The following is a 15,159-nucleotide window of genomic DNA, read 5'->3' on the forward strand; positions in this document are numbered from 1 at the left end:
ATCAGCTATGTGGAAAACAATATGTGAAAAACAGGTTTTACTTTTAAAGGTAGTAAGGAATGGTAAAGACCCACTATATTACAATAGAAAAGTAAAGAGACTAAGAAGGAGGTGCATGTTGGAAAGAAATAGAATTGGAAATGTTTCCGGAAGTAAGGACAAATTGAAGGATCTTACTAGGAAATTGAATCTATACTGCTAATAATAAGAGTTGGCGTCTGACATTTCTTAGAGGGAGGTCCGTTTACTGCCTGCCGAGGCGGGATAAAGGGAGTGGCTGTGTGGTTGCCATGGAAACGAGGGTGGGGCGACTGCGGTTGCCATGGAAATAACACTTCAGGGCAGCTCTTGCTGGGAGTTGCCAAACCTGTCACTGTCACTGATAAGAACCTGATTGTTTGTATAAGAGTGATCGCAAATGGGACGACACCGCCTGGCCAGGTAGTCTACAACAGATCACAGCGGCCAGAATGAAGGAGGGAACAAGTGATCCGGAAGCGAGGGGTAAGAGCATGTAGAAAGGAATGCAGGAATGTGGCAACATCGTGAAATGGCACGTGCAGTGCTCCTCCCTCCAACCTTACCTGTCAGACGCCAACTCTTATTATTAGCAGTATAGTACTGTTGCTGTTTACACAGCAAAGCCAAACTACAGAATTCATGCCAGGAACAAGATTCGCATCGAGAAATGTAATATAATGTTATATAATGTGTGTATGACACAGTTGTTGGCTTAAGATAATAAAGGATTAGAAAATTCATATCGATCGATAATATTATCGATTCAATTCAGATTTCATTTCCATTAAGTTGGCAGTATTACCGGAACCGCGAGAGCTCCCTCCTTACTCCTTAACCCCGCACAAGGAAATATCGCTAAAAAGTGCGCGGACTATAATATAATATCATGTATGTATCGAGGTCAGTTATAAAACATTATGAAAATTATATTCTTGTTTTTTAAAATCGGAACAAACACCTTACGCAGAAATAGGCATTACATATTTCACCTTGTAAAATGCATCACATCAGCGTTTATTAATTCAGTAAAATTGTCAGACGTCAGAACAGTTAGAGCTAACTGTACTTTTGCTTAATTCCGAGAAACATCACTTCCATCCTTTCAAATCATAAATTAATTTGTAACAAATTGATACAATGAATTGATACTTTATTGCTGCGTGATAGATACATGATCATTTGCAAATCCTGGAGCTGCAGACTGCGCCTAACAGTGATTGTAGAGTTCGCTTTACAATACGAGTTGATGCCAGATTGTTGGGTATTGTCGTTTTACTAGCCTCGTTAGTTCAGATGATTCATGATGGGTTTAGCATTTTATACAGTACTGAATGAATATGTGCATTTTAAATCTGGTTGCAGCTCACCTTATTCTAAGTTCTTGTTTCTAATGTTTTACTGTCAATGACTGTGTTCTGCTTGCAGAGACGGAGCCGGAGAAAGCACCTCCATCGCCTACTCGCCGGAAACTTCCTAAAACTCCGGTATAATCTGCAGGCCATTAGCTGGCGATCTTGGTCCATGCATTGCTTGTAGCTCTATATCCGTGTATGTTCTGTCTGTGGCAATTTGCTTGTATCGGGCAGCGAGTGTTAACGTCATCGTTACCTTGCTATGGATGTATTCAGTGTATTTTGTAAGAGCTGGCACTAACTTATGAGTGTTTAAGTATATGTTTTTTGTGTGGAATTACGGCAGGAATGCTGATTCTCAGGAATGCGTTGATGTTGGTTCTGGATTCCATATGGACTCAGGCTGAGTGTGTTGGGGCGGTGATTTTTTATAATGTGCATTAGGAAATCCGTGATATATGGACATAATGGGTATTACGGTACCTAGACACATTATGTGAGGAGGGAAATGGCATTCGATTTAAATTAAGAGAGCTTGGTAAAATGTATAAAGGCACTTAAATTTCAGTGACACATGATATTAAGAGTACCATAATTCTGTATTCAGATAAATAGCACTAAAATGTGTCTCCTTCAACTTTGACAGTTTTGTACTGGTGCAGTGATTTTGTGGATTCATTTAAATGATACAATTAGATTTCTAAAAATATCACAATTATAGAAACATACATTCTTCACTACCACATTAACTCCCCCTTCTTTCAGAATACTGCAGATCTTCTTTAGGACACCGTTCCACAAAGGCTCTGTTGTGAAATAAGCGCTTTGCTCGTTATTTGAAACAACAAAGGCTGTGAAAGTACTAAGCTCTGAGACTGCCTCATACATAGAAAGTTAGATAATGGGATTTTCAGTGCCAGTTATTGGGCAGCATAACGAAATTAAGTAAGTAATGTCAGGGGACAATATTTTTAAAGAGCAAAGAATAATTCATTCGTTATATGGCTCAGTATGTATATTGAATATATATAAACGAAGTGTCTATTTATACAGATATTGATTCCTATTACAATGACAGATTTAACGTGTAAATTCGAATCCGGTGATTATTTATCGGGGGGATATGGTAAGGTAAGGGTTATACTGCCCGAAGGCAGGTCCGAACCTCCGCAGAGGTGTTCCTGAGCCGGAGTTTACGTGCGGTAGGGTGGCCAGTTCCTTTCCGCTCCTCCATTCCCTTACCCCCACCAACAGCGCGTGGCAACCCATCCAACTCCTGACCACGCCCAATGTTGCTTAACTTCGGAGATCTCACGGGATCCGGTGTTTCAACACGGCTACAGCCGTTGGCCGGGGGAATATATTGGTTTCAAATGTCCAGTGACTTTTCATGCGTAATTTTGACTGTCGTAGACAGGACTGTAGCTAGTTATAATTCTGCACAATAATACAATAAGAAATTAAAATAAATAAAACAATTCGTCCAGTGGAATAGTGTCAGGGAAGGAACTCATCCCATTAGCCGCATTCCGCCGTTAAGTTGTAATTCCAATGTGCTGTCGCATATATGTACTAGAATGTGGGTCTAGTTTGACAGAGTTAAGTTGTCGGCCAATATCTGAAATAAAGTTTTTGGCTTCCTTGAACCACGATTCCAGTTTTTCCACCGTGAACACCACAGTGACATAATTCTCAACTACTACTTTATATTTGTACGTTTGGATGCGTACGGCCAATTCTTCAGCAGAAATAGCAAACTTGGATGTTTAGACAGATGGAAAATTGTCAGTGTCAATGCAAGTGCCATCCCATAGAAGGGATTTGAATTTTTTCCATGAGACCACAAGGACGCTGTACGTCCGTACGGCTAAATAATCTAAAATATAAAAACAGCACTTCTATGGGCATAAGAATATATTACTCCGTACGTTCTGAAGGAATTCTTATACGTAATTTCTTCTAAGTAGTGAAATATTTGGCAAAGTGACATGTTTTATGATAAATCATGACGAACAAAAATAATTGTACGAAACATTTATATCACACAATTTTATATTTTAAAAGTAATTTTAAATCCGTGTCCTCGCATTATTCAAGGAAGTGCATCTCCTTTCACCCCTTTCAACCACATACCAGCCCGAGCCATTTGAGTGCCAGATTTTCTGCCAAACTATTTTATCTGAAAATTCATATTATTTAGCTATTCTAACCTCAAGAAATATATAATGTAACTGACGGATCATTTTCTAGTTTGTCGACGAAGGTTTATTTCACAAATTAGTGTTCTTTTTTAAACATTTTGAAAGTAAGAATTTTTTATCGCAAATTCTCAAAATATGTAATCACTACTGATCTGCATTTAGGGCAGTCGTCCAGGTGTTAGATTCCCTATTTGTTGTTAAAATTTTGCATCCCTTAAGTTGCTCTTTAGTTTGTACACTCTTTCAGCACATGCATACAGATTCAATTACTTCTTCCTCAGAGTTCTTACCCATTTCTTGTTTTCACTTATCAGGAACTGATCGTCAGAAAATATTAATAAAACGCTAATTAATAGTATGCCTCTTCAGTGACGCTTAGACTATCTATGACAGCTGTTAGTGGAGCTGTGAAGGATCAAACCAGACCAGCCTTCGTGCTGAAAACCCAACATACATACGGTATAAAACAACCCATATGACCAATATAAGGTGCTTGAACTTTTAAGTTTATCATGACAGAATTACAACATACTTTAACTTGTAAAAGGACAGCAATATCAGGGATACCAATGATACAATTAGTTCGTTGGAAATTAATTATTTTTCAATTGGAATTATAAAATGAGAGTGAGATAGTCAATTATTAAGTACCAGGGCTAGACAAATATTAAGACCTATCTAAAATCAATCAACACATCCTCCTCAAGCAGAGATGAGTAAACTCCAATATTCCTTCGGAAGCGCGAAACCACTCATTTCAACAGCAAACGTAGAATACTCAAATAATAACATTTTATTCCGTTCGCTGTGGCAATCGACCTTTATCAACCCAATTCGACGTAGTGTTCGTTTCGGAGGTTGACTTTTGTCGACTCACTTCGATGTAATGTACGCTGCAACAGTCGACTTTAGTCGATTGGCATTTTTCCACTACTGGTCACACCAGTGTAGAACACGACTAAAGTTACCTTCGTTCTTCCAGTAGACTCTAAAACTTACATCAATTCGAGGAATGGTAGCGTAGCAATGAACACTATAGCATGCCTTTAGTTCGAATGTTTATATCTGATATCCGTTCTCTCTGATCAGTATTTGCATAATGCGAAGTGAGTTATGAAATAGTTTTTTAAAATGTATACCAAATATAAATATTTTAATTAGAAAAATGAACTCATCATCTTGATCTGTTGTTAGAAAATTTTGTTAAAAATCTTGATACAAACACAAGTGAAATGAAAGCGCAACTTTTAAGTGAATCCACTTACACTGTGAACCATGAGGCACGCACACATTAGTGTGTAACTTTCTTCTCTCTCTTTCTGTGAGTGTCTCTCTAAATATATATATATCTCTCTTCATGCCATCTGTGTTCGTTTCCAGACTCAGCAGACTCTCTTGCCGCTGGAATCTCTCTGCTATGTTTCTGACTGCCCAACAACAGCGTGCTAATTCTAAAATCGTAAATGGCCCTTGTAAAGTTTATGTAAAAATGATTCACGCAGTCGAGTTTTCTCGATCGAGCTATTGGAAGGTGGCCACTATTATGACAACTGTAGTTTAATGTCCCCATTTTTCTATTCAATTTACAGGGGTATCACATCACGAACTGTATACGTGAAAGAAAAACGAGGACTTTTTGCGTAAAGAATTCGATTTCTTTCAATAAATGCATATGTATAATACATGCAATTTTTTATTAGTATTACCTACGTGTAGCGAATAATATTCCGAACTGTAAGCAGAATGCCCTTCAGTAGAATTTTTCATAGGGAAGTTTTACCAGCTAGGAATGTAGTGATTTTTCTGTTATTCTAGGATTATATGTATATAACACGTAATTTCAAACCTTCTTGATTTTCTACAGTTAATGTGTTTTAAAAATGGTTTTTGTCACATTGTACAGTAGGCCTAGTTAAAAGCGATTAGATATTCTTTAGAATATTTTTTTAAAACCTAGGTCATTTTACTTCATAGTTAAGGTTCGCTTGCATGAAATATTATGCATGATATAGAAATCACTCTGATGAATGTCAATAGAGCAAATGAGCACACGTTTATTTATTGGTGCTGCTTCAGTTGATCATAATGTATTAAAAGAGCATAATAAATATTTTGTTTCTAGCTTGCATGATTACAGACTAGCAATATAATGCTAGTATTGTGCACTATAATACAAAATCATTTATTTGCATTTTATTTCTAACAGCAAGAATTTTAGACTAGAGTATTCCACAAAAAATTATAAATCACACGCGCGTACATTTTTTTAAAAATCTCACGACCGTGACAAGTAATTTCATAATGTCAGTTAACATTTCAGATGAGTTTCTATGGCAAGGGCCACCTCACAACACCCTTCTGTGTGAATATTCTCTGTGATATCAGAATGTTGATGTTTGCATTTATTCTTGTTGTTAATCATACTTTAGACTTAAGGAGATAATCTAGCATTATAAAGGTGTATCGTGGAATGCTTCCGTACAATCAAATGTAGACCTTAAACTTTATATATCAGGTACTGATAGACCATAGCACATTGGATACTACTACATTTAGACTCTATCTTTACAACTTTCCTGAACCACTGACTTTTTCTTCCATCGCCAGGTTCATAAAACATATCAGCATGTCTCGTGAGATACTTATGTGTCGAAATGCCAACGCGATTGAAGATATTCATTATTTACTAAACATCATTAAATGAATTTGAAATACTTCCTGAAAAATGACCTTCATATTATCATGTGACAAATTCAATATCACAACTGATATTAAAAAATCAAGCTTACGCTAACATTTCCACTTACGTGCAAAGCAATTGCATTGTTAAGGTCTCCTTTTACGATCACGCTGATTCAAAGCCCCGCGCTAGATCGTTATAGGCCCTAAGTGTATTCCAATGCCATTCACTCAAGTGTATGAGGTGTGAGAATTTCATATAGAAATAAAGTACAGATGTACTCATATATACGTAAATTTAATTGTATAACGTTGTTTGAAAATTTACCAAATATTACACTTCCCTCATATGGGTAGAGTTTTCGATCTTAATACTGATTTAGTTGAGCACAAAGTTTGAACACAATATGTCGGGAAAGGTAAATTGAGCAAACGTCCACATGAAGCTAATTTCAGATGTGTACAGTCGAACCACGATATCTCGAACGTCTATTACTCGAATTTTCAGCACCTCGAAATAATTTAAATTTCCCTGTCGACCGTTCTGTTCTTCACGTGTATTTATTTCTCTGTTACTTTAAATTCGATTCCATTCGATTTATCGAAGCAAACGTTTCCTCCATAGAAGCTATAAATATTCTGTAACTCGAATTTTGTACATTAACTGTAAGTTACAATACACCATTTAAGGTTTATGTGATATTTTTACTTACTGTACTATTGTATATCTTTCCATCAGACCGGTATTTTTATATAACGGCTTATCTGTGCACACCTGGTGCGTTTACCATCGGCAGTTGGAGCTGAATGAACTCTCTGCTGGATCGTCACTAGACCAGGCATTAAGTGCACTGACTATTCTTCGATCCCACATACAGAGTCAGTCGAATATACATGTTTTTATAGCAGTAACTGTTGTTGAAACGTGGAAGAAAATGAGCTTGAGGGTAAAAAACATAAGAAATCAATGGATTTTCCCAAGTTATCACTCTTTCTTCAACGACTTGCTATAAAAACTCTTGTAATTAAAATATCAAAGTACTTAGAGTTAGTTTTTATATGGTAAAATAATACTTATGTTAGTATCAAGCCGTAGTTCCACGTGATTTTATCAGGTGCAATCATGAAAGGCGGGAATTCTCTATATCTCTAAATTTCCATTACTTGAAATAAAATTCAGCTTCCGCGGTGATTCCAGATATCGTGGTTTGACTGTATATTGAGCAAAATACAGTGATGGGAAGAGTGCAGGAAAAGAGTAACTGGGATGAATTAGTTACCTGAGAAACATATTACCCAATTACAATTACAAATTACTTTTTCAACAAGTAATCACTAAAATTACAATTACTTCACAGGAGATCATTGACATTCTCAGTGACGAAAAATTACTTCATTTTATGAGGTCTTTTTGTTTACGTAGAGACAATAAGAGGCTATCATCACTAACTTGTAAGTAAGACTAAAGATGATACCTTGTAACTTCCAAAATTATTTTTGCCATAACTTTTATTTTGGTTAGTGACTTCTAGCATTTCAAGTAATTTGTCACTTACTTTACAAAATAATTGTTTCTTAGAACTCTCATCGCTAAATCAAAGTACATCTTCTTTGTATTTGATAAAAAGACGCTCATGAGGGTCACTTGAAAGAATACCTGTGTTCGTATTAAGAACATTCCCACCAGTGAACGATATTTTAGGATAAGTCTTTAGAAGTAATGGAGGGACATGAAAGTAATTCATCCAGCACTGGGGAAGCTACCGGTTTTGCTTTAATAGAACTGAAAAATGTTATCATCATCATAGCTTAATTCCCCCCCATTTTTGCTTCCATGAGATGTATGTTGATTACTAGAATATGACGATTACAATTCCATTTCAAGAAGTAAATTACGAGTAAAATTACATTTTTCTTAAAGTAACGATTACAAATCAAGAATTACTCAAAAATTATTGGTTACTTAATTCGATTACTTTTACGTAGTTACTTCCAAACTCTGGCAAAATCTGAGATATGCCGTGTGTGGCAAAACAAAAACGATACGGAAATATTATTTAGTTGCGTTGGCACAGTACGTGTTCAAAATGTGAACCATCACGTGCCACACGTTGTTCATAACTTTTCTGAAGATTATGGAACATGATGAAAAAATTTTGCTAAGGAAAAGTTTTGGCTCAGATATCATTTGCCCAATTTACTACTATACCTACCAATAGAAGCATGATTTTTTCACATTAACGATAAACGCGACAAAAAATGTTGAAGCGATTTTTAGATATCTCAAAGAATCATATGATTCTGGTTAAGAAATCAGTGATTTTGTTTTCGTGAATTACAGTAAATTAAAGCAACAAGGCCAGTTTAAAGTGAACTTTACTTATTTTGTGATAAGTGAGAAAATGCAGCGAAATTCATGGAAAATAACGATCGTGGAATTGTATTCCAGTATCACGTGTGTGAAGGGAAACAGAAGACAGAATAAGGATTTCTCACTTCAACAGAAATATATTTTCGTATTAAAATTCTATAAAACTCCTTAATGTCATGGCCTTACAGGGTGAAAGCTACGGCCATATAGGTTGAAAGGAGAATTTGTTATTAATCTTGATTAGGGCTTTATTATAGTTATAATCAGGATTATATAAGAAACAATGAATGATTATCAATATTGTTTCTCTTTACTTATTTCTCTTTCACATACATTATTCACAAATCTCACGAATTAAAATCTTTATAAATAACTTTAGGAAATTATCAAAGCGAAATTAAAACTATGGGGTCAGCCCTATTTCGAGATATAACCCGACAAATTGTTTCCTTTTCGCGAAATCGAACAAAAATTAATACCAAAACATTCCTCTTTATGTCAAGATATTTGCGCAATACTCGTATATACGGTAACCAGTAAAACATTCCGTCTTCTTTATGAATCATTTATGCAAGTGTATGTTGGTGTACTCGTGAATTTGACATTATTTTGATGAGGATGGTGATGGCTAAAGTTGCTTCACATGCGTTTGTTATTCTACTCGCGTTGGTAGGTGGTTGAGCCCATACAGAAGAATCACTGTGTTCATTGGCTTTATATTCCATCAAATAATAATAGAACTTACTAGTTTTGGAAGGTTCGTTTTGTAAACAATAATCTGTACCTACCAGAAAAACAAGTATGTGCACGCAGAGAATGCTACAGCAATTAACAGTCACCAAAATTGACTAATCTATTTGGTTCAATTTTCCACATTTACTTCTTGAAATAATAGCGCAATTTACGTATGTCAGATCAGACCAATGCCGTAACCAGAGGGGGGAGGTTAGGTGGATCCAGACCTCCTCAGAAATAAAACTGAGCTTGACAAATTTAAACAGCATATAAGGGTTTTAAATAGCGTACAATAAAATAGAAATGTTATAAGAACAAGCATTTGCAAAATAAACAATTGAATTTAACCTATGACATCTGTGTTATATTTAAATGTTTCTCTATAAATATACTTAATAAATGTACTGAAAACATAAATGGAAATTTTAATTTTGATCAGATATACTGATTGTTTGATTTTTATATTCTTAATACATTCGGCACCATAAAAAGCGATTTCACTAAACATACAAAAATAGTCATCGAGCCGCTAGAAGATTTTTTACAAAATGAATCAAACCTTTAAATATTGTTAATACTTACAGTGAAACGTACTGTTATCTCCATTTTTAAACAAATCTTTGTGTCGCACTGCACGCACGCGTTAAATCAAGTTCTGCCCACCAGACCACTATGAATTTACCTTTCTACTTCACCCGTTGCGTTGTGCACGGTACTACCCTAAAACTATATTAAACTTTTCTTTCTGTAACATCTAATTGAAATTAAAAATTATTTGTTACTATAGTTTTTGCTTTCGGAAGCCCTCCACCCCCCTCCCTCCCGTTCAAATCCTGACCCCTTCTGAAAAATATTCTTAGGTACGGCCTTGGATCACACGCAGCCAAACTTTGCTCAATTTACCTACCCTTCGAAGTACGTGTTGCTGAGTGAGTGAAATGCTATGTCGGAATGTAGCTTTGATTTACGTTAAATACAGTATTGTGCAAGCACGAGTAACGCATGGGGATAGAACCAGCGCGATCACGTGTGTATTCAGCGATGTTCTACAGTACTAGAATACCAACTACTAATAAATGAAATTGTATTAGATTTTGTGTACCGTTTGTATGTATTACATTTTTCACACCTTACCAGAAATATATCTCGTTCCTTTAATCAATCAGTCACCACTGATCTGCATTTAGGGCAGTCTCCCAGGTGACAGATTCTCTATCTGTTGTTTTCCTAGTCTTTTCTTTCTTCCTAGTCTTTACTTTTTGTTTACATTTCTTTCATAATTTTCTTACCTGTAACCTTGTAACTTACTCCAGTTATCACACCAGACATCTTTTCTTTTCAAATTTCATATATACGCACAAATGAACTCAGTTAATGGAATCTAATAAGACACAAAATATATTTCTTTATATGTTAAAACATGTTATTTTTACCTATTAAAAATATTCACTATATCAAAGACTGATCCACACAAAATAGTCTTATATCATCCACACAAAAACCTACAAACTATAAAATACTAATTTGTATTCTTCAAATGGTACTTCAATGAAAGTATAATTATTTCCTCTTCAAAGTAACTTACTGTGTAATTAGAAAAAGTTTTAATATTTTGGAAGAATAGATTATGATAAAATGTTAAGATGATTACCATAATAAACACAATGTTGTAAACTTACTCACTGGAATGTGTTATGGTATTTTATGGGTAGATAGACTGTGCTTTTTTTAAGTTTTTATAAAAAATAAAGTAAACCCTGAAAAAAGGGTTATACCATTGGTGTATGTAGAAAATAAGATATCAATTCCAAAAAGTAATTTTACATCGGTTGGGAATACGTTGGTTTTACATTCATATTCGATACTCATTGATGACCTGTATTAGATGGAAAATCAGAATTACTGAAACCGGTTAAATAATTCTTTGGCGTGGACGGTTTGATCCACATACAGTCTCGACCCAAATTCGACACTTGCCCTGTAGTGAAATATTTTAAAAGAAACTGCGAAAATCTATGCTCCCCTCACGAATTCATTCTCTTGTACGTTACCTTGACTGACTAGTAGGCATATAAAATTCTTCAAACATGTCATATATAACAATACCAGCAGCAAATTACAGAGTCATTATTTTTATTTTGGCATGTTATATTATATGCCCACATCGTCATTAACGGACTATGAAGTTATATTTTAATTGGTACGGTAAATTCTGATATCTTCTCTAGTGAGTATTAAGCGTACAATTATTAAGCTGATCAGGACGTCTTACTGGGGCAGAACATATCCGCTAACAATGTCAATATTGAAACACAAATCTTCGAGTCAGTTTTCTTTAATATGAATCCTACGAACAAATAAAATGTAAAATCTTTGTGATTTACTATGAAGCTACATTTCAACTTCCATAAATTTGAACTGAGGTGTACCTTAAAATTACAAAATTTATTGAGAATATTTATATGGTTGAGGTTGGAAAAAGGTTCTTACAGTGACATTAAATTTAAAGTTATATTGTAATAAATTGTATGTTTCATGTTTGTTCTAAATTATTTAGAAATATTTTACACTCAAAATTCAATGAGACATGTGCACCACGTTGGTAGAAAGGAACAAAATCGGAATATTTTTCACCCGTTTTATCTATACTGGACCTATGAGATATGAAAAATGAAACTTTATATTGTGGTACTAGAAATACAGTATGTGGCATAATAAACAGTATAGTGCTGACATCACAAATATATAGCTGCCTCTGTGGATTAGCGGAAGATTGTCGGCCTCCTAATCCCAAGTCAGCGGTTTCAAACCCGGCAGAGGTAGTCGGACTTTTGAAGGGGGGAATAAAAGTCCATTCGACACTCCATGTCGCACGATGCCCGCGTGTAAAAGATCTCTGGTGACACATTTGGTGTTTACCCGACAACATTCATTAAAACTCAGCCATAGACGCCCAAGAGAGTTTCGGTTTACTCGGTCTGCCATCTAGTGGGCCTAGAGTAAAACAGAACGTCGAAATTGATTAGCAGACAGCCAGATGATGGCGGCAAATTGAAATGTCCGCACACGGTAGCTGAGGTCATACGATTATTATTATTATTATTATTATTATTATTATTATTATTATTATTATTATTATTATTATTACAAATACATGATGAACAATAAGATACATCATTATAACATGCAAGGTGACGACGGCAGAACATCAGTACAGTATGTGTTCAAAATGTGCACCCTAATGTCTCGCGCATTGTTCAGAACAGTCTTGTATACTATCGAATATGTTGATGAACACAGATTGTCCCAAGGACACATTAATGACTATATTTTCGGGAACATTCCTAGGTGAGTCATCTGACCAGAAAAAGGTGCATTCAGCATGTAACATGTGTAAACATCTGGGGCCATGAGATCCAGTAGTGGGAAGGGTACGAGAATTACATTCCACGGGAAATCAACCGATGTCTAGTTACAGGAGGCAAGTGACCCCCTCGCGTTGTGGGCTGCAATGGCAGGTTTATGGCGACATTCAGCACTGTTTGATGTTCAGAGCATGTTTGTAATTTCAGTACTGTTTGTTTCTCCGCATACTGTTTAATCAACAAACTCCAAATACAAGAACAGACATTTTCAAAACTCTAAGTACAGTATAGCTAGATTTATATATAAGTTCCGTTTCCATATAAAATAATTGGATACTTATAAACAGGAAGGTCCAAATAGCCAAATTTATATATATTTATATATTCTTAAAAAATTGTCGCTGGCAAACGGTTTAATAGATTCACTTTTGAGAATTAAATCAAAGGAAAAAATGACAACTTGTGATCGATCTTTAAGAATAGTGATTAAGGTAAAAGTTAAAATTACCACACTAAGTAATAATCAAAATTCAGAATTTATGAAAGGAAGTAAGTCCTGAAAACATTTCATATGTGTTATCTCGCCAGTATTACCCACAGATTTATGTTCTTCCTTGGCTAAATAGGGTATCATGATCTTCAAATAGTTATTCTTTTCGAGAGGCATAGAACGATCGTGGGTTTTTACGTGATCCCTTTTTTTAGATCTTTTATCTTGCGGTCAATCTAAATCCTACTACATGATTATTTCATAAGGGAACGTGCTAATTCTGATGAGTCGTAAGTGATGCTGACAAATGTGGAAATATTCGAAGCTTTTGCACTGACGATCTTATCTGCGACAGTGTGAATGAAAAATACTTTTTATTCTTCCAACATCAAATGTACGCTGAGGAAAGAAATCAAAACAAATGAATGGCACCTTGCACCCTTCAATATTATAGCTTGTAAATTAACACCACTGACATCCTTCGGTGGTCTTCTCTGGACCTATCCCTGATGACATGCAATGCTCCTTGGCACTTGCACCCTTATAGCGAAAAATCTAATTTTATTTTTAATTTGATACTTTGGACCTTCCTACCGATAAATATCCAATTCGCAATGAAACATAAAATGTAGTTACCTTAAAGAAGAACTAAGAGGTTCAATTATACGTGTTGCCATCCTGAGTGGAGATAGTCCAAGTACGGTATTATCAAACTGGACAAGAAAATCTGTTACGACTAGACATAACACGATATCCTAATTAAATGAAAACAGTGATTATATCCAGGTGTTTTTATCAGAGATCAAATACAGAACCATATCATTTTGTGTACTTTCTATATGTTCACTGTATTCTGTTAAGACTATACAGACTAAAATTGTGACCATAGCATAGAAATACTGAACTAATTTTCTGCAGTCAATCATGTAACTGATATCTTAAGGCTATCTGAATGTAACTCTGAATATACCTTCTTATACTATCCGTAAAATGAAATTGCCTTAAGTCTGACTTACTATATGGTAATCATTGTACTACTGTATTAGGATTAATGTCTTCCAACATCACTCTTAAGTCTCCTTTTTTTTGAAACAGCACAACACTTATCATTAACTATTTGTGGCAATCGAATTATGATACCATTATATAAACAGACAAGATTGTGGAATTATGAAAGGATTATGCCAGTAAGGTAGGTAGATCGTCAGTAGTGTGCCCCAATTAGGTTCATGTCAGACGGGACAATGGTTGTCACGGAGACCGCGATATTCAAGCTGTTGGTATTTCACTCAAATAACCGATGTGGAATATGAGAATATATTATTACGAGATATATATTTTGTATATGTACAGAGTTGAGAAAATATCGGCCTATTATATTTATTGTATGTAACAGCATTGTGTGTATACGCTCTGTTTAGTAAAAGGAACACATACATATAAAATATAAATGGTTCATAAATGTGTATATAAGATATAGTAAACAAACACCTTTCTATTTTGTACACTAATTAATTTTATACCCACTTTACGAAAATTTACCATTATTTTTCTTCCAAGACATATTTTTATACTCTATACCTCATATATCTTCAATATAAGTTTAATTTAACAATTCGGCTCTTTTCGTATACAGATATTTGTGGCCCGGGATCACCTTTTATATTAATTATAAGTAACTCAAGCTAAATTAGTGCTCTAATAACTGTTAGATGATAAATAGCCTGTGACGTGTACTGTGTCAAATTTGGAAATTATCTGTGCTGTTTTCTGAGTATTGTGTTTACCTACAGAGAATGTTAAGGACCAGATTTTGATAAACTTTGAAAGACACATACAAATAGTTTTACCAGAGTTCCTTATCTAACATAAATTAATAGTCTTATATTGCATTTTGCTTTTCACATCTGAATGTGTTCCCATTAAGTATAATAATCATTGAAGC

The 15,159-nt window shown here is 34.9% G+C and overlaps 1 protein-coding gene across 1 annotated transcript in view; it reads left to right on the plus strand.

The window, feature by feature from the left end:
• The window catches only part of Fife (regulating synaptic membrane exocytosis protein fife), a 969,278-nt gene that overhangs the window by 727,946 nt on the left and 226,173 nt on the right, over positions 1-15,159 (plus strand). The window contains exon 17 of the mRNA XM_068225089.1: positions 1,447-1,505. Within this exon, the coding sequence (XP_068081190.1) occupies positions 1,447-1,505 (59 nt within the window). The remainder of the gene's footprint in view (positions 1-1,446; positions 1,506-15,159) is intronic.

The sequence above is a fragment of the Anabrus simplex genome, chromosome 1 (assembly GCF_040414725.1).
Source record: "Anabrus simplex isolate iqAnaSimp1 chromosome 1, ASM4041472v1, whole genome shotgun sequence".
Taxonomy (NCBI): domain Eukaryota; kingdom Metazoa; phylum Arthropoda; class Insecta; order Orthoptera; family Tettigoniidae; genus Anabrus; species Anabrus simplex.